Raw genomic sequence first — 18,910 nt, forward strand, 5'->3', positions numbered from 1 at the left:
CATCTCTCTCCCACCCACCGGGAAGGCAAGCAATATGGTATCAATTAGACATGCGAAGTCATACAAAACATATTTCCATATTAGCCATATGGCAAAAAACAAAGCAGAAAAAAAGTGAGAAAGCTTCCATTTTCACTCAGTTGATCAGTTTTTTCTGTGGAGTTAGATAGCATTTTTCCACAATGAGTCTTTTGGAATCGTCTTAGATGATTGAATTGATCAGCGTCACCAAAGTTTCACAACTGATCGTCATGATAACATTGCCATTATTATAATGCACAATCTCCTGGTTCTTCTCACTTCACTTTGCTTCAGTTCATGCAGGTCTTGCCGTGTGCTTTTGAAACCATCCACCTTGTCACTTCCTATACAACAGTAATATCCCATCACAATCACATGCGACATTTTGTTCAGCCATTTCCCAGTTTCCACTTCTCTGACGCCACAAAAAACGTTGCTACGTACACAGAGATCATTTTCCTTCTTTTATTCTGTGGGATACCGAAGGGAGAGGGGAATAGTGATGGTGTTGGGTCAAAGGGTATGCACAACTTTACAGTTCATAGTTCCAAATTCTTCTCTAGAATGGTTGGAGCTGGTCACTACTCCCCTAGCAAGTCATTAGAGTACTTCTTTCCTGTGATCCCCTCCAGCATTTGCTATTTCCTGTGATCCTCTGCAACATTTGTTATTTCTGATAGGTGTAAGATGGTACCTCAGCACTGTTTTAAGTGGCATTTTTCTAATCAATAATGACTTAGAATGTTTTTATATGACTACAGATCGCTTTGGTTTCTTCTTCTGAAAACTGCCCGTTCGTATTCTTTGACCATTTCTCAATTGAGAAATGACTCATTTATTTTTATTTATATTGATTTTATGTATTTGAAAAATGAGGCCTTTATCAGAGAAACTTACTGTAAAAATTTTTGATATGGCTTTATGATCTGTGGTACTTAAAAAAAAGTAAAATCTAGTTTCTCTGATTATTTCTTTTCATAGTTTTTTGGGCTGTTCTTTTGTTTGAGATAATAATTTTTACCCCTGCCTGTTGTTGTTGTTTTTACTTCAGCTGAAGTGCATTTGATTCTGTTTCAATTCCTCATTTTAACTCTGTGTATCTCTATGTTTCACGTATGTCTCTTGTACACTGCATATTGTTGATTCTGATTTCTAATTCATTCTGCTTCAGTTTTATGAGTGAGCTCATCCCATTCACATTCATATACACTATTTATTTCCCTCCATCCCATTTTCTTCTGTTGAATCTTTTCTCTTTTTATCCTGTTTCTCCACAGAATTCTATTTTGATTCTATCTACAGCCTCACTTAATCCACTTACCCTTTTATCAACTCCTCTGCCCTTTTTCTTATCCCCTTCCCTCCTATTTCTTTATTAGGTAAGATAAATTTCTAGATACAACTGGGTGTGTATTGAACCACTTTGCTGATAAGCCTGCCCCTCAATTTTCCCCTTCACTGTAAAACTTCTCCCTTGCATTGCAACATCTTTTATGTGACAAAATTTTCCTTTCTATTTCTCCCTTCCCCCTCCTCCTAGTGCCTTGCTTTTTCTCATCCCTTCATTGAAGATAATTCCAACATGATGTGCTCACAGAACTGAGCCCTCAGTCTATGTAAACTCTGTTTAACTGCCCTACAATGATAAAATTCTTAGCAGTTACGTGAATCGTAGGAATGTAGTTTAACCTTATTAAATCTCTTCTGATTTCTCTTTCATGTTTTTATGTCTCTTGAGTATTGTATTTGAAAATAAAAATTTCTATTCAGCTCTGGTCTTTTCACCAGAAATGCTTGAACGTCCTCCATTTCATTGACTATCCATTTCCCTCCTCAGTTTTGCCATAATCCTTGCTTCTCTGCCTTCTGGAACATCATATTCTAAGCCCTCCACTACTTTAACAGAGATGCTGCTAAATCTTCTGTGATCCTAACTGTGACTCCATGATATTTGAATTGTTGCTTTCTGGATGCTTGCAATATTTTCTTCTTGATCTGGGACCTCTGGAATTTGGTTATTACATTCCTGAGGGTTTTCATTTGAGGATCTCTTTCAGGAGGTGATCAGTTGATTCTTTCAATTTCTATTTTACCTTCTGGGATCTAAGATATCAGGGCAGTTTTTCTTTACAATTTCTTAAAATCTCTCTCTCTCTCTCTCTCTCTTTCTCTCTCTCTCTCTCTCTGTATGTATGTATGTCTCTCTTTTTTTTTTCATGGTTTCCTGGTAGTTCAATAATTCTTAAATTATCTCTCCTCAATCTATTTTCCAGGTCAGTTATTTTTCTGATAAGATTTTTCTTCTGTTTTTTGATTCTTTTGATTTGATTTTATTATTTTTTGATGTCTCATGGAGTTATTAGCTACCAGTTGCCCAATTCTAATTTTTAAGGAATTAGAATCTTCAAAGAGCTTTTATACTTCTTTTTGCCATTTAGCTAATTCTACTTTTTAAGAATCTTTTCTTCTATGAATAATGCCCCCCCCCTTTTTTTTTTACCATTTGGCCAATTCTGTATTTTAAAAATTTTATTACTTTAAAAATATTTTTTGTATCTCTCTCTTTCTCTCTCTTTTAACCAAACTTGATTTATTCCATATTTTTCTTATGTCACTCATTTCTTTTCTTGGTTTTCCACTTACCCCTCCTATCTTTCTTTAGCTCTTCCAGAAAGAGCTTTGTTGGACTTGTGTCCAATTTGCATTTTTCTTTAAGCTTTTGCATGTGTTTTTCTATTGTTAGCTTCTTTTGGGTTTTTCTTGCTTTTTCCTGCTTCTATAATCACTTGTCTGAGGTCACTTTTGTTGTTGTTTTCTCTTTTTCCTAGACTACTTCTTGACTTTGAATTTTATGTTAAATTTGGGCTTTCCTCATCTGAAGATGGGAAGGAATTGTCCCAAATGTGGGGATTTTCAGAGCTAGTTCTGGGGAGTCTGCAAGTTTTGGGTGCTTGGGTGTGATTCAGGGAAAGAAGTGGTCCCTGCTTTGTTGGTCTTTGCTTTGGAAAATCTGGAAGAAACTTCTTCCTGCTTTAAAACTGTCCCTAGAAAGCTGGCTTGTGGGAGATGGTGATTTTGTGACTTGGCCCCTTAGGTTCAGAGCTAAGAGGAGCTTTGGGGCCGATTTAGTCGGTTCTTTCTACTCTATGTGTCTGGCACCCAGTTGGGCTGCTCAGGGAAGTTCGTCAGTATTGGACTCCAAGTCCGTGCTGGGTTCTGGATGACGGACTAAGCTCTTGCGCTTCCCTAGTAACCAGGGGAGTAGAGCCGGCTTGAGTGTTTGCTGCCACACTTTTCAGCCTGATGGTTCCAGTAATGTCGTCAGATGCCTTCCACAAGGATGAAAATGGCATCAGAGTCTGAGGGTTATGGCAATGGTGGATTATTTAACTTAAAAAGGCCGCAAGCCAAGATTAAAATGGAGGGACCTTTTCCTTTGTGGACTCAAAGCAGCCTCTGAGGTGGAGTCCTTAGGGAGCATTCTTTGTTGCTCGTGCTAATTTTGGCCTGACAATTAACACCGAGAAAGCAGATGTTCTCCATCAGCCAGGACCACATAACCCAGATGTGGAGCCATTGGAGAAACAGCAAATGGAGAAATGTTGCCCACTGTGGGTAAAGCTCGTTTGCCTTTGGCGATGCCCTTTTAGGGCATGTCCCCTTGGATAATGGGGCTGGTGCACACATTGCCAGAGCTAGCTCAGGGTTTGGGAGGCTCCAAGGGAAAGTGGGGGAAAGGAGAGGGATTAGACTAACTACAGACTGAAGGTCTCCAGAGCCCTTGGACTGAGCTCCATGTTTGCTCACGAAACTTGGCCAGGGTACGGGCACCATAGCCTGAAAGTGCCTCCATCTTAATTGTCTTAGGAGGATTCACCTGGCAGCTTAAGGTACCAGACCTGAACTCCTTTCTCAAGTCAAACATTCAGACTCTACTTTGTGCCCTTTGAGGGGCTGGCCAAAGGCCAGTTGTGGGGGGGGGGAAGGGGCAGGGGCAGCCCAGAGGCTGCCATTCATTCAGCCCAAGTACTGTGCTTGCAAGTGCAAGGTAGCACAAAGCTTCCAGGAGACAAGGGCACAGGCTGAGACTGACAAGGAGACTTAACGGAGGAGGGGGTGGGCCCAAGCACCAAGAGGAGGAAGCACCTGCATTTTCTGCCCACTCTGTCCACTTCCTGGCCTTTGAGAGTCAGTACAGGGAGAAAATGCCATTTTCACAGCAGAATTTTGTGGACTTTGAAATGAGGGAGGAAAGAAACTCCACTCCAGGAAGAAACACCTAGAGAGAGGGCGGTGTGCCTCCTGGAGAGAGGCTGACACATCATTGTGTAGGGAATCACTGCAGCCATCTTGGCTCCAGAAGGGGACAAGGGAAACCGGAGCCTTGAGAGGAAGGAGAGGGAGAGGGGGCTATGGGCCAGAGCTTGAAACAAGGGGCTAAGTCCCTGGAGTTGATAGAAACAATGCTTATGTACTTGGTTCACACCTTTGGGAGAGTTCACACCTCTCACACCTTTCAAGTTCACACCTTTAAGAGATCATATATAAGGAGCTCCCACAAGCCAACTAAGCACTCTGGGAGATTCACAAGTCAGGATTCAGTCCAGGAGATTCACAAGTCAGAAACCCACAAGCTCACTCTCTGGGAGGCCAGACAGATTCGTTCCAACTTCTACCTCTGTGCTGGCTGGAGATTCAGAGGGAGCTGGAGGCTGAAGCTGGCAGAGGCAAAGGACTAGTGGCAAGAGCTCTCGGAACCAAGGAGGGAGATGGGCCTCTAAGAAAGCTAACCGGGCTATTTTGAAGAAGACAAAAAAGGATTGGACTTTACCTCCTGGCTGCATTTGAGGTGATTATTAGACTGAACCGAAAGGAAGGCTGCCTCCAGAAGCCCCCAGAGAAACCTGCTCCCAGAGAACGTTATATTTTAGAAAAGAAGACTACAAGAGGGACTACTTGTAATGGCATTCGGAGTCTTCATGGGAGAAGGTGGGAGAAGAGATGGATGTCAAACTTCCTTCAACTTGGAGACATGTCCCCCTCCCCAGCCTCTGCAAGGTCTTGAGTGGATGGAACTGCCTCTGTCCAGGAGAAACCCAGGCCCAGCTCCATGCTGGTATCATGGTTCATGGGAGCCCACCTTCCACATGGGAGCTTGAGCCCTCCCCCAACCACCTGTCGAACTTCTGTCTCTGCTTCTTCCTCCCACTTCCTTGGTCATGGGTGGCAAACACCCACCCAGAGGCCCTTAGAGACGACTTTGCAAAGAGGTTGTGGAAAAACATTTATTTGGACAAATTATTGTGTGGACACAATGGAGCAGAACACAAGGAGAACATCTGAACTAGAGATAAAAGGCATTTGTGGACAAGGTAAGATGAAATATGAGTTTTTAGGGCAATGTCATATTCAAGTTGGGGAACAAGAGAAACCCGCTGGCAGCAGGAGCCCCGGGGCATTGGTGGCTGGCCCTGCTCCGCTTCCATCAGCGGGAGGCGGGCGTGACATGTAAACAGCAAGAGGAAAACTAGCACCTTTGTTCCTAAGCCTAATGTGGCTCCTCATCAGCGGGGCCTGTTCTGCGCCTTTACAGAAAAGAAGCCCTGGCGCGGGGCGGGAACCTCTCGGAGAAGCACCGGAGCGGACAGAACTCCCCGGGCCACACGCGCTGCCAGCCCTGGAGGCCCTGATTGCCCTTCCCTGGATCAGCATCCTGGGCCCCGTGAGTGGTGGAGGTCGGGGAGGCCGTGCGAGCCCCGGGGTGTGGAGGGGAAGGGCGGGCCAGGGGGGTGGCAAAGCCCTCACTGCCCCCACGAGGAACACTGAGAGTCCGGGAGACCGCAGAGCACAGGGACGCCCGCGCGGCGGCTTTAGGCCAGTGAAAGCGGCGCTCCCCGGGAGGGAGGTTGCTGTCCGAGCTGGCCGGGCTAAGGACAGGGAGGGAAGCGTCCCCCGGGGGCTTGCATGCGGGGCTGGGGGGCAGGGGGCGGGGCTACAAGCAGGGGGCTCTGTGAGCGGCTGCAGGAGACGTGCAAAGCGCAGACTCGGGCTCCGTTTTTCGGATCTTTATCCTTCTTTAAGCCAAGTCCACGGGGAGGCTGAGAAGATCACAAATCACATTTTATTTGTTTCTAAGGGTCGGTGGGAAGAGGAGGGGGTGGGAGAGGACCATAGGGCGGCCCCCTGGGCATAAGAAGTTCTCCCTCCTCCTCCCTCAGGGGAGGGAAATCTTTCTGGAAACTGTTTGGTAGAGTACTCCCTGGAGGAGGGACTGGTAGTCGGGCACGCGGAAGAGATGGCGCTCGCCGTAGGCCACTTCGTACTGGGCATTTCTCCCCTTGAGCAGGGCGCGGATGTTGGGCTCGTTGACCTGCCGGCCCACCACCATCACGTAGATCTCGATGCCGGCCTTCTGGGCTTCCTGCGCCGCCTTCTCGATGGCGTTCTCGGTGACCCCCTGCGAGTTCCCGTCGGTGAAGAGGAGGACCTTCTTGGTGCGGTCCCCGGAGGACGCTCGCCGGTAGAAGGAGGTCACGTAGCGGAGGGCGGCGTTCACGTCGGTGGCGTCGTTCATGAAGCTCATGCTGTCGATGTTGCGGGAGACCACGGTGTAGTTCTGGAGGAACTGCAGGGAGCCCGTGTCCGGGCTCTGCTGGTCGCGGCCGCTGTACTGGACGGCCGAGAAGCGGATGTCGTAGGAGGGGTCGGTCTTCTGGGCCGTGAGGAAGCGCTCGGCCAGGCGCTTCACGAACCGCTTGGTGGTCTCGAAGTTGTGTCTGCCCACGCTGGCCGAGCTGTCCAGCAGGACCATGATGTCCGCCGGGGCCGTGAACCGGACTGCAGGGACGGAAGCAGCCGCTCAGCGGGCGTCCCCAGAGGCGCTCCCCCCGCCCCCCTCCCCCCAAACACAACAGACTGGACCGAGGCCGGCCCGACTCCGAATCCTGGGGACACACAGCAAAGGGGGAAACGTTACTCACTCGGACACGTGTAGTCTGGGCACTTCTTATCTGCAAGGGGGAGAAAAAGGACAAACGTCAACCTCTACTAGAGGAGACCGGTTCTGGCCCGGCCCATCCAGGGGGGAGCGCCTTCTGTCAGGCCCCCGGACACGGGCAGGAGAAGGAGCAGCGAGAGCCCCCGCCCAGCGGCCCCAGGCAGGCCTGGCCTCCATAGCCTCCGACCCTCGGGTGTCCCCAGGCCACGGCTGGCCCCGATTGGTCCCCGGCGTTTCCTTCTTTCCCAGAGTCTGGGACTTTCTCCCTTTCTCCCCCCAACTCTGATCATTTAGCCTGAGACTTGATGGCCCTTTAAATGCCCATCTTCCCTCCATGAAGTGCTGCTCCCTCTGGGCTGATTCTAGGCAGGGGGCAACAGCCCAGACCAAAGGTTTTCCTAGGGCCACGCCCCTCCCACTGGGATCCTCCTGCCAAGCTTGTCTGGGGCTCCCCGACTTCTCTCCCTGAGGCTGACTTTGCAGTCCCTTCACACAGGCAGCAAGTGCCAGGAGTGCTCCTTCTGGGCACGCTCCTCCCAGGCCCGCTCCTCCCACACGTGCTCCTCCCACACGTGCTGAACTGCCCTGAATCCCTAATGAGGAGGTGGAGGGCTGCCTGGCACCGCGGCCCAGGGGCGCTCACCGATGCAGATTTGGGTGGTGATGTTTTTCAGGAAGTTGTCGTCTAGGAGCTCGGCGTAATTCTCCTTGACGAGGGAGATGCCCGTCCTTTTCCCTGGGGAGCCTGTCTGGCCTTGGCAAGAGATTTCATTCAGCTGGTCCGTGCTGGCAGTGCCCCCGAAGAGATCCTTGATGCCCAGGGAGAACACCTGTGGGGGCGAAGGTCGTTGGTGAGCGACTCTTCTGGGAAGAAATCTTAATTCCCTCCTCTGGGATTTTCCTAAATCTTTGGAGAACGCCTGTTTCTTCCTAATTCTCATTCCTTCTCTACCCAAACGTCCATATATCTATGCTCATGCCCCCCTCCTCCCACGGGAGCTGCTGTGGGACCTGGAGGAGCCCGTCTCTGCCTGTGGGCTGCGCCTCTTGGTCCGGCATCAGGCACACAGTGGGTGCTCAATAAAAGCTTGTGGAATGAGGTTGACTCTAGATCTTATTTCATTTCTGAATCTGCCAGGACGGGTGATGAGGAAGCCCCGTGTCTCCCCCAACGGCCCGGACCATGGCCAGAACCAGCCCAGCGGCCCTCCCACTCACCACGACATCGGCCCCACAGAGCACGGTCAGGGGCGTCGTGTCTCTCTCGATGTCCGAGCGCCCGTCTGTGATGACCAGGGCGATACGCTCGTTCTGGGTGGGGGGCAGCAGGTTGTTCCTGGTGTACTGAAGGGCCTCCCCGGTGAAGGTGCCTCCGGCCATCCACTGCAGTTTCTTCACGGCCCTGCAGCCACAGAAGGAGATCAGAACTCAAGCCCGCCCTCCCTGCCCTTCCCGCCGCTGCACTCTCCCGCCGGGGCCGCCATCTCACAGAAGGCCTTGGCCCTAGGGAATGCACGACTAACAACTCCCTCGGTCTTTCGGAAGTTCTGCTCCTCCCTGATGGAGGAAGGGGCACAATGACATTTGCCCGACACAATAGGTTGCCGTGGTCCGTGTGGAGGCCGCGTGGCTCTTGTGCTCCCCACCTGACCCCGGACAATTTGACATTTGTGTCATTCTCCACACTGAGCAGGCAAGGGCAGGGGCTCCATCTCAGCCTCAGCCTGTCCAGCAGAAGGTCACTGGCTGATATTAGTGACATGGGACAGACAGACCGTCAGCTCCTTGGGGGAGCCTAAAAGAATGTCTGGTACATAGTAGGTGCTTAATATTTGCTTGTCAAGGGATTAATTGGAGGATAATGTCATCTTGGAAGCACTTATTTTGGACAAACATGAGGAGGACTATGGGATGTCAACAGAAAGTTTCCTTCTTTCTCTTTAGAGAGGGATAGATTTTTGCTTCCATTTTTTCTCATCCTCTTGGTCATTCACTTGATTTTTTTGAAGAATGAAATAATCAAATCAGGATGTTTGCTTGCATCTTCCAAGAAATGGAAAATGGGGTAATGTCACCACAATTTGATCGTCTCTCTAAAGGAGGCAAGGTCCCCGTAAATGTGCCGTGTCCCAAATGCCCAGATAGATGGTCCAAGGAGTGGATGTGGCCGGAGCGTGCAGCTCTAGCTCCGGGGGCTGGGGAACAGAATCTGGCCGTTTTGTGGCCGGGTCTTGGCGGGCAGCTGAGAGGGGAGAACAGGGGCTGGGGCACTTACTCTTTCAGGTCGTGGGCATTCTGGATGTTGTTGTCGCTCAGGCTCACGTGCTCCTGCATTAGGTTATGGCTGTACTGGACAACGCCTGCGTGGGACTCCCCGGGTTCAAACTATAAAACAGGGTTATGGAAGAAGCCGAGAGTCAAAAGCAAGATGGAGGCATTTTGCGGGAGAAAGTGAGGGTGAGAGAGTTAGTTGCCCATTTCTAATCTGAAGGAAGGAATCAATCAACAAGGAGCAAATCACCTCCCAACCCGCAGCCACTACCCTGCTGTTCTGACCCGGGCTGGGGCCGCTCACCCAGCAGCCTTTGCTCTCACTTGGGAGCAGCCCCTCCCCGGCTGGTTCTGATTCTAGCCCTGGGGTGTGGGAGCGCTTCCCCCGCAGGGTCCCTCCCGTTGCTTTGGGGGCTAAAGCTTGTGCAGGCCCATTGTAGGCCCCGCAGTGACAGGACTGGGAGGGGGTGCTTGGCGCTCCCTGCATTCTGGACCCTCTCGTGGGGGATCTCGGGGAGTAGCAGGGAGCGTGCAGGGGGACGGCCTGAGGTAAATTCTGAAATATGGGAGACCCCAGGCCAAGAAATCTTGTCTGGCTGAAGGCTCCTTGGGAGAAAGGAAACCTTTGGAAACAAAGGGTCACTTCAGAGGTGAGGGAAGCTCCCTCGGCAGGGAGATGCCCCAAGGGGGGCGGACGCCTCCTAGGCGGGGGCCGTGGAAGGGCCCGTCGGGGGGCAGGGCGGTTCTGGGCCTGGGGGGCTCCCAGCCTCACCTTCACCAACTCGTCCCTGCTCAGCCTGTCGATGACCTTGACAATGAAGTCTTTGGCGATCTCAAAGTTCTGGAGCCCGATGCTCTCCGAGCTGTCCAGCACAAAGAGGATGTCGATGGGCCCGCACTTACACTCTGCGGGAGAGCGGGAGACACACGTGAGAACTGCGGGCTGGGGCCCTTGGACTGGGCCTGGGCAGGCTTTGTTATCTCTGCATCGGGCCGAGAAGCGCAGAGGGGGGAAGACAAGTCTCTCCCTACTCCCCCCAACCTTAGAGCAGCCCCTATTGTTGGGGACCCAGGGGCTGACTGTCACCCTCCCGTAAAGCGCCATCAAAGCCCGTCCCAGGTCCCCCCTCTCCACCTCCTGCCTAAAGCCCGTCTCAGGTTCCCCCCTCTCCGCCTCCTCCCTCGGTGCTGTCCCTCCTCTCTGCCTCCTGCCTAAAGCCTGTCCTGGGTCCCCTCTCCGTGTCCTCCCTTGGCGCCATCCTGGGCTCTGACGTGTGGGTCTGAGCGATCCCAGCTGAGCCCAGCGAGCCTTGAGGTGCCCCTCCCCAGCCCGAGTGGGGCCTGGCCAGGCTGAGAAAGACCCACACAAACCCACACAGTTTGAAGCGTTGCAAAGTGACTGTTACTCACCACAGCAAGCTGGGGGGGAGAAAGGGAAAGAGGGAGTTAGAACAGGACTGAGATCGGGGGTCAGAAAACCAAGCGAGCTCGAGAGGGGCTTGTGTTCTCTGCGTCTGACTGACGGCCCGGCCCCTGCTCTGTGGCTCCAGGATTACCCTGCTCCCCCTTGGGGAAGCTCCCAACAGCCCCTTCCAGGGGCTCGAAGAAGGGAAGCGCCAGGTTTGGGCTGGGAGAGCCAAAAGGGGCCAGGGCCCTTCCCAGGCTGGGGGCCCCGTGCTGGGCGCACCAGGTGGTCCTTTATGGCAGGGATGAGGCAGCACGGCCTCCCACAGTGGGAACCCCGCCCCCCCCCCAGGCCAGGCTCATCCAGGCTGGAGCTGTGACCCAGTGGGAATGGGACCAGGGAGGGTTAGGGCCCGAGGTCACTGTGACTGAATTTTGACTGGATTCAGGGGTCCCGCACTATCACTGGGCATCCACTAATTGATGATAATTAATGAGCAGGTTGAGCAGACCTGGGGATTGTCCCCTTTTCTCGCTGCCTCCCTTGGTCAAGGCCACTGGCCTCTGTAGCCCCTGTTCAGCAGGGGGAGGGGCGGAAGCCCAGAGTGGGGGGCATCCTGACCGGGCCCTCGCCTTCCCAAGCGCCCGCCTTCCTGAGCCCCCTGTGCTCCCCGTCTCTGCCTCATGCTGTGGAGCTGAGGATGCTCCCTGAAGCTGACTTTCTGTGGGCAGGGACTGCCCGGGCGGGGCTTATGTCCCCAGGCCTGATAAATGGCCATTCCGATGGGCTGGCTGGGAGAGCAGCGCCCCTGCCCCCAAACACCCCCCCTTCCCGATGGCAGCTGTCCCAGGTACAAAGGACCAGGAACACTCACAGCACATCTTCATGATGATGTCCAATATTTCGCATTCCTGAGAACAGAGAGAAAACAGCCGTCATTCTGGGGCGCCGGGGGGGGGCTCCCCAGGCCCAGAGAGGACTGGGGGGGATCAGAGAAGCTCCATCATGGAGACGGCCCCAGCAGGACTCAGAGTTCGGGGGGTCCGGCACCCTTCTTCTGCAGGCAGGGAAACTGAGGCCCAAGAGGGGACTCCTCCCACCCCCCCATGCCTTCTGACCCTTGGATTCTTGACTCCCGGGGCTGTGAGCCCCGAACGTGGGTCAGTTTTGAACAAGAGCCAGCCCTGGAAGCAGGGCGATGGCTGACAAGCCCAGAGTGAGCCCTGTCTCCCAGGGCAGTGGAAGGGAAATGATCAGGGGAAATGGCGCAGTGGGTAACTATTTACTTACATCTGGTCCTGGAGGCCCTGGGGGTCCTGGGGGTCCCTGGGTGAGAGAAAAATAAACTGAGAGGGGAAGATGCGGTGCCTGAGGAGGAGCCCCATCGGCTCAGTCTCCCCATGGCTGACAGAGGCGAGCGGGGAGCACCCTGCAGTGGGGGATGGGGCAGATCAGAGCCCGGCCACCGCAGTCAGCAGGGGAGCTCCCCGCTTAGGGGCGCACTCAGGTGGGCGAGCTGCCCCTCGGCCTGGCAGCCCCCACTCTTCCCTCAGGGGAGGAGGAATCGCTGGGTTTCTACACCGAAGCCTGTGCTCCTAAGGGAACTAGAAGCTGACCTCAGATTCCAAGCCTCCAGTCGGGGGGAGGGGGCTTTTCCAGAGCCTCCCCACCTTCCCCAGGCTGCTTGCTGAGCTGACTTAAGGAGAACATGCAAACCTTGAGGTTCCTTATAAAACCAGTGGGGGGGGTGGCGCACCCCCTCCAAGAGGACTCGGGTGCCAGGGGAGGGGTCCAGCCCAAGCCTAGGAACTCAGGGCCTTGGAGCCTTTTCCCCACGGAGGGTCCCAAGGGCGGCTCCGTCACTGTCCTCTGGGGCCCCAGAGATTTTGGACATGAAAAAGCCATGTCCAAGTTGGAAAGGTGGGCCCCGCTCCGAGGGGCCGCCCAGGTGTGGGGGAAACTTTCACGGGGGGTCTTTGTCCGAGCCGAGGTAGCAGCGGCCCCGACTGTTCCGAGGTTTGCAAAGTCTTCTGGGCATCAATGACCTCATCTGAGCCCCTGCAGCAGATGCCATGGGCACTGCTACTGTCCTTTACAGAGAGGGCACTGAGGCAGAGGGAAGGGACCTGCTGAGGAACAAACCCGGCTCTGGCTCCCCCTCAGAACTCTGCGCCGGCCGCTTGGCCCACGCCAGCGGGGCGGGATCCGCTACCCCGGCCACGTCAGGCAATTTACAGAAAGTTAGGACACCCCTTGGAGCTTTCTCGCTGTTTGGAGCTGGGCTGGATGTCAAAGGGAGGGACCCGAGGCAGCGGCCAAAAAAGGAGGACAGAGCAGCGAGGGCCGCTGACCCCCCTCAGCCTCCCCTCCCCCGGGCTCTCTGGGCGTTCTCACGTCCTCGGAGGCTACTTACGGGGGGGCCTTCTGGGCCTCGGTAACCTTTGGCTCCCTTAATGCCTGGGGTCGAGATGTCGTTGTTCTGCAAGGAACAAGAAAAGTGTCACTTCACTGTGCCATATTTAACGTGTATAGGACTGCTTGCCATCTGGGGGAGGGGAGGGGAAGGGAGGAGGGAGGGGAAAAGTCGGAGCAGAAGTGAGTGCAAGGGATAATGATGTAAAAAATTACCCAGGCGTGGGCTCTGTCAATAAAAAGTTATAATAAAAAAAAGTCTTTGTTTCGCAAAAAAAAAAAAAAAAAAAAGCGTCACTTGTGTGGAGAATGGAGGCCCTTGGTGGGGGGGGTCCTCCCACAGGAAGCTGCCCCAGACCAGAGGGTCCTGAGGCTGCTGAGCTGGTTTGTCCCGGAGGAGGAGGATCGCAGCTTGTCCTGGGGATGGAAAAGTGGCGCCCCCAGAGGCGATGGGAAGGACAGCGGTGGGGGGCAAATGGGCCACAACAGGTTAAGGACAGATGTGACCCAATGGCCATGAGCTAATCCCACAGAAATGTGTGTGTGAGTGTGCGATGGGGGGGACAGCAGCCCAGGGGCCTGCGGCCAAGCCCGGGAAGGGGGAGACACAGCAGAGGGGTCCCAGGTGTGGTTGGGCTGCTCTTGGGACCTCGGGAGGGAGGGAAGGACTTCTGGGGAAGAAGTCGCCCAGTCTCGGGGGGGATTGGAAGGATGGACTTTCAGGGGTTTCTCTTTATCCGATGGGGCCTGGGAGTGGCCACCGTTCGCCCTGGTCACTGGTGCAGGGCTGGCTCCCTGGGGACCCTGGGGGGGGGTCTGGCTGCCTCCTAGCACCCAGGTATTCTGCTCCTTACTTACATCTTCGCCAGGATCGCCAGCCTCGCCTTCATCGCCCTTGACCCCGGGATAACCTTTGCTGCCCTGTGCATGGGGGGAGATGAGGCCGGTTAGTCCTGGGCGGGTCCTGAGCGGCCCCTGGGAGGTGCCATCTGCGGGGCCCTGGGCCGGGGCCGGGGGGGCCCAGGATGCCCCGTGGTTCAGCCTCCCTTGTCAGAGCAGACAGGCCGAGGGGGAGGTGACTTGACAAAGATAGTCCAGAATCCAGTGGCCACTGGGGCAGGATAAGGAATGAAGTGGCTGCGTTCCCCGGAGACTAAAATCACTGCCCCCCATTGACCCTGGGGCAACGGAAGGGAATCTCCTGGAGGGCAGGATTGGGGTCCTATCCCAGCATCCCACGGGGTCACGGCGGCAGAGCCTTGGATTGCAGGACCCCCAGCCCTCACAGTCGGGGAATGTGGGGGGACAAAGACTGAGTGGGGTCCATACTCACATTTATGCCAGGGGGGCCCCTGTTTCCTGGGTATCCCTGAGGGAGAGAAAAGGAGAAAGGAAGCACGGAGTCAGATTGTGAGATGCCCCAAGGGAGGCGGGAGCCCGGCCTCTGATAAGGGGACTCTGCCCACAGAAGCGAGAGGCTCGCCCAGGCCCACAGAGCAGCAGGGTCACTTACCGGAAAGCCAGGGAAGCCTTCTGTCCCGTTCCCGGGGGGCCCATCTTCACCCTGAAAGGGAGAACAGTCCAAAGGATGCCTGAGGCCTGCCCATGCCCTGGGGGGGGGGAGTCCCGCCCCTAACCTCCACCCTCTCTGCAGCCCTCTGGGGGTGCTGCAGCCCTCTGGGGGTGCCCCCCCCCCCCCCGCAAGAGCCCTTGCTCACTCCTATCAGTCAAGAGGAGCAGCTGTGGCTGGGCCGCGGCCCCTAGTCCCTTCTCCCGATCCCTGGCTCACAGTGGGCCTGGAGCTCTGCCAGGGTGGGGGTGGGGGTCGCCAGGGCCCAGATGGACCCTCCTGGCACATGGACCCTCCCCACTCCCTCCCACACAAACTCAAGGAGCCTCAAGTTTGGAGAAGCCACGAGTTCCAAAGGAAGTCGCAGCATCTGCCCCTCGGAGAGGGAAAAGCGCTGCAGCCCCTGTGTGCTCCCTGGCCCAGGGCCGGCCCATGGGGGGGGGGGGCAGCTGGGGACGGGGATTTCCATCCCAGCATCCTTCCCGCTCACTTCAGCCCACGAGCTCCTCGTCCTTTGCCCCAAGAGTGAGTCAGATCCCAAGAGCTCCCAGGGAGAGAGCCCTGAGGAAGCCAGCTCCATTCCAAGCCTTAGAAGCTGGCCCAGTTGGACTGGGGGGGGAGTAGCTCTTTCCCGCCCCCTCCCTCCTCCTCACGGCCCCTCCTGGCTCTTGGCATCCTCCGGGAGGCCTTGCCCCGTCATCCCCTATGCGTTAGCCCGGGGAAGGTGTACATGGGGGGGAGGGGGGAGATGCTGGAGCTGGGAGGGGAGCTGGGGGAAGCTGAGGGGGGGAGGGGGGAGATGCCAGAGCTGGGAGGGGAGCTGGGGGGGGGAGGGAGGAGATGCCAGAGCTGGGAGGGGAGTTGGGAGGGGAGCTGGGGAGGGAGTGGGGGGGGGGAGAGCTGAGGCTGAAGGTCGTTCACCTTTGGCTTTTTCCTAATGGAATGTCCAAGTGCTTGTCTGACCCCCCCCAGCTGTCCTTTCTGCCTTTCCTAGACACTGCTGGGGGGCCCACTGCACCCTAGGGGGCCCAGGGCATGGGAAGCGCTCCCTCTGGGCTGCTCCCAGCCAGCATGAGCCGCCCATCCCCTCCCTGCCTGCGCCTTCCCTCCTGAGCCAGTGGCAGCCCTCAGAAGCCCCCGAGCTCACTCACCCTTTCACCCATCAGACCAGGGTCTCCGGGGGGCCCTGTGAGACCTGGAGTTCCTCTGGGACCCTGAAAAATAGGAGGAGGAGGAAGAATCACCTCAGGATAATTAGGTAATTAATCAGATAAATAGATTATAAATATAAATAAACTAAAAATACATCAGATAAACAGAGAAATAATTGGAGAAGCTTTCAGGGCTTGGAGTCCACACTTGGTTCTAATTTATCCCAGAAGACGGCAAGGCCGGGGAGGCCCAGAGACTGTGGTGAGAAAACAGTTGTGTCTTTCGAACAGTAAGAGAGAATTAGATGGAAAAAGGAGGAACATCCCCATATAGCCTAGGGAAGGACGCTCTTCTGCTGGGAGTGAATGCTTGGGGGAGGGGAGGCGCCATGGGAAGGACGCAGCCCCAGAAGGAAGCACTTGGAGCCGGCCGAGGGCCCGATGGCTGCTGGGAAAGCCAGAGGAGGCTGGCGGGAGTGGGGCTCAAAGCCGCGTCTTACACCACACCTCATTCTATGGGATGTGCCACCTTAATGCGAAGGCCATACTATAAACTGCATTTCATGGAGAAGCAGATTGGGGGGATTCTCCTGCCCCCCTGGGGACGAGGGACCACATCTGGGCCAGGGGAGACGAGGGCCGCCCACTCCTCCCGGTACTCACCTCGAGTCCTGGGGGACCTTCATCTCCTCGGTAGCCCTTGGGTCCGACTGGTCCGGCCTCCCCCTGGATGAGGAGGGAACCCAGTGAGTGTCTGAGGCCGTGCAGCCCAGAAGTCGGTGTCTTTGGCAAAATTAGTCTGGGGGGGGGGGGCGTGATGCTCGAGGGAAGGCCCGCCTTCAACCAGCGCTGACCGGCCAGGTGACCGATGGCGGCCCGGCCTGCTTCCCGTGGCCAGGGTTCTTGCAGGGCCCTCCTCTGTGGCCCGTGGCCACGTTAAGCAGAGGCAGGAGGGGCCCCGAGGGCCCCCAGGGTCCGGTTTCCCAGAAGTCTGGGCCAGAAGATGTGGGGATGCCCCCCCCCCCCCCGGAGCCCCGGGTTTGGATGCATTTGAATCACCCAGGCTGTGTCTACACCTGCAGCCAGTTTTTGACTAAAGGGTCTGCTCCATTCCCGGAAACTCCCTGGGGGCAAACTTGCTTTGGAGAGGGAGGTCAGAGATTTGGGGCAGGGAGGACAAACAGAAAGCTCCTTCAAAGGCTGAGGCGACCAAGGGCCTGCACTGGGCGCACGTGGGTGGCAGAGGGAGATCTGAATGACAGAGCAGGGGTCAGAGAGAAGGGGGGGCAACCCTGAGGTTGGCGGTCTGGGGGAGCAGAGGGCGAGTTGGGCACGGAGTCAGCGAGGGCCCCCTGGGCAGGATCAGAGGTAAGGAGGCCCTGCAAGACCCAAGATGACGGCTGCCTCTAAGCCCAGAGCTAGGAGGCTTCTCCCCAAGTCAGGAAGAGGATCTGCCTGTGGTCCTGAACACGCTCTAGAATCCCGCTCCAAGTCCCCGTGGCTTTGGGGCCCCCTTTTAGGAGAGACCCCCACAAGTTGGAGCAGAGAGGATGTGCCCTTGAAGGAAGGTGGAGAGAGAGCCCTGGTTTGGAGAGACTTGGGAGGAGGAAGGGTGGGGCTGGCCCTACGGGGCTCAGAGGGGAGAATTGGGGGAGATGAGGGAAAGCCACAGAAGCCGGGCTTAGATCTGTATCAGCAAATACTTCTGGATGATCAGAGCTGTCCCAGTGTGGAACGGGCATCCTCCAGAGCCGGTGGGCCCTCCTTGGAGACCCCCAAGCGAGGCTTGATCATGGCTTGTCAAGTAGGGGGATTCCTACTCAGGCAGAGGATTGATCAGGGGGCCTGAAGCCCCTGGCAGCCCCAAGATTCTGGCCCAGAGAGCCACTGGCCATTGTAGCAGAAAATGCCCCCTGCCTGCCACCCATCGGACGGGTGCTGCCTCTTACAGACACCCCTAAGTCTGCCGTTACCCGCCTGGGTCCTCCCAGAGGCTGCCCCCTTCTGTGGAGGAGGAGACCAAGGTCACTGGTAATAAGTGGTGAGGCTGGGAGCCTCAGATGGAGGCTAAGGGCCCCTTTGGGGCCTCCCCACTGGGTCCTAGTGGTCTTTCGCGCCCCCTCCAGCTCTGCCATTCTGGGCTGGTCTGCCAATCCCAAGTCTGGCCTCTTCCCCAGCCCCAGATCCAACACTGTGCTGTGAGGCTGATGTTCCTCCCTCCTTTGGGCTTGAAGTCACAATCTCAGCTCCTTTGGACTCATTGGACAGGAGAGAGAAGGGGGCAAAGATGGGGCCAGACTAGGAGAGGAAGGGGGTGGGGGCTCATTTACTGAGGACTCGCTAAAATCCCGCCTGTGGAATCGCTAAAATCTCTCCTCGGGGAGGAAAGTGCCATGAGGCTCTGGGGGCCAGCGGAAGCCATTTGCATGGCCACTGGTGGAAAGCGGGCCCCTGTCCCCTCCCATGCAGGCAGAACAAATGGCCCCGGCCCTTCCGAGTCCCAAATTGTCTTCCTGGACCCAGTGGGTCCTTCCCCATCCCTCTGGCCCCAGGGAAAAGTCCGGTCTGTCCACACATGGCACACCAGCCTTTCCAAACAGGAAATGAAAAGGAGCATGTGGTATCCAGGCAGGAGCCTTGCAGAGCCCCAGCGTCTGGCCAGCTCGTCCCAAATATTTAGGTTAGAACATCTGGCGGCTCCCCGGCCTGTGGCCAGGATGGTCGGGAGCAGGACCCACCTCTGGGGAGAGCTCTCCCTGCTAAGTTTTTAGAGCTGCCCTTGAGGCCCAGATAAGAAGGGGTCCCCTTCTAAGGCCCCCATTCATCTGGAGGAAGAAGGCAACCAGAAAAAACAGAGCTCTGGCAGGGGGTGCAGGGCCAAGGGGGCCAAGAGGCTGCGGGCAGACTGCCAGCACTCACCGGGGGGACAGCGCCTGGCTAGGGGAAGGGAGGGGGGGTCGGACTTACCGGGTCTCCAGGGACTCCCACTGGTCCTTCTCGGCCTTGGTCACCTTGTGGCCCCGGCTCACCCTGCAAGGAGAAAGAGGAAGGGCGTAAATCCATACCTGCTGTGACCAACCCGG

The 18,910-nt window shown here is 55.7% G+C and overlaps 1 protein-coding gene across 1 annotated transcript in view; it reads right to left on the minus strand.

Moving 5' to 3' along the window:
• Nucleotides 1–5,292: 5,292 nt before the first annotated feature.
• COL6A1 (collagen type VI alpha 1 chain) overlaps nucleotides 5,293–18,910 on the minus strand; it is a 32,550-nt gene continuing 18,932 nt past the window's right edge. The window contains exons 20-35 of the mRNA XM_031968303.1: nucleotides 18,795–18,857; nucleotides 16,491–16,553; nucleotides 15,828–15,890; nucleotides 14,620–14,670; nucleotides 14,440–14,475; nucleotides 13,965–14,027; nucleotides 13,108–13,173; nucleotides 11,985–12,020; nucleotides 11,569–11,605; nucleotides 10,700–10,708; nucleotides 10,062–10,195; nucleotides 9,294–9,403; nucleotides 8,237–8,420; nucleotides 7,662–7,848; nucleotides 7,002–7,031; nucleotides 5,293–6,858 (exon numbers count right to left, since the gene is read on the minus strand). Of these exons, the coding sequence (XP_031824163.1) occupies nucleotides 6,236–6,858; nucleotides 7,002–7,031; nucleotides 7,662–7,848; nucleotides 8,237–8,420; nucleotides 9,294–9,403; nucleotides 10,062–10,195; nucleotides 10,700–10,708; nucleotides 11,569–11,605; nucleotides 11,985–12,020; nucleotides 13,108–13,173; nucleotides 13,965–14,027; nucleotides 14,440–14,475; nucleotides 14,620–14,670; nucleotides 15,828–15,890; nucleotides 16,491–16,553; nucleotides 18,795–18,857 (1,755 nt within the window). The 3' untranslated portion in view covers nucleotides 5,293–6,235. The remainder of the gene's footprint in view (nucleotides 6,859–7,001; nucleotides 7,032–7,661; nucleotides 7,849–8,236; nucleotides 8,421–9,293; nucleotides 9,404–10,061; nucleotides 10,196–10,699; nucleotides 10,709–11,568; nucleotides 11,606–11,984; nucleotides 12,021–13,107; nucleotides 13,174–13,964; nucleotides 14,028–14,439; nucleotides 14,476–14,619; nucleotides 14,671–15,827; nucleotides 15,891–16,490; nucleotides 16,554–18,794; nucleotides 18,858–18,910) is intronic.

The sequence above is a fragment of the Sarcophilus harrisii genome, chromosome 4, assembly GCF_902635505.1.
Source record: "Sarcophilus harrisii chromosome 4, mSarHar1.11, whole genome shotgun sequence".
NCBI classification, from domain to species: domain Eukaryota; kingdom Metazoa; phylum Chordata; class Mammalia; order Dasyuromorphia; family Dasyuridae; genus Sarcophilus; species Sarcophilus harrisii.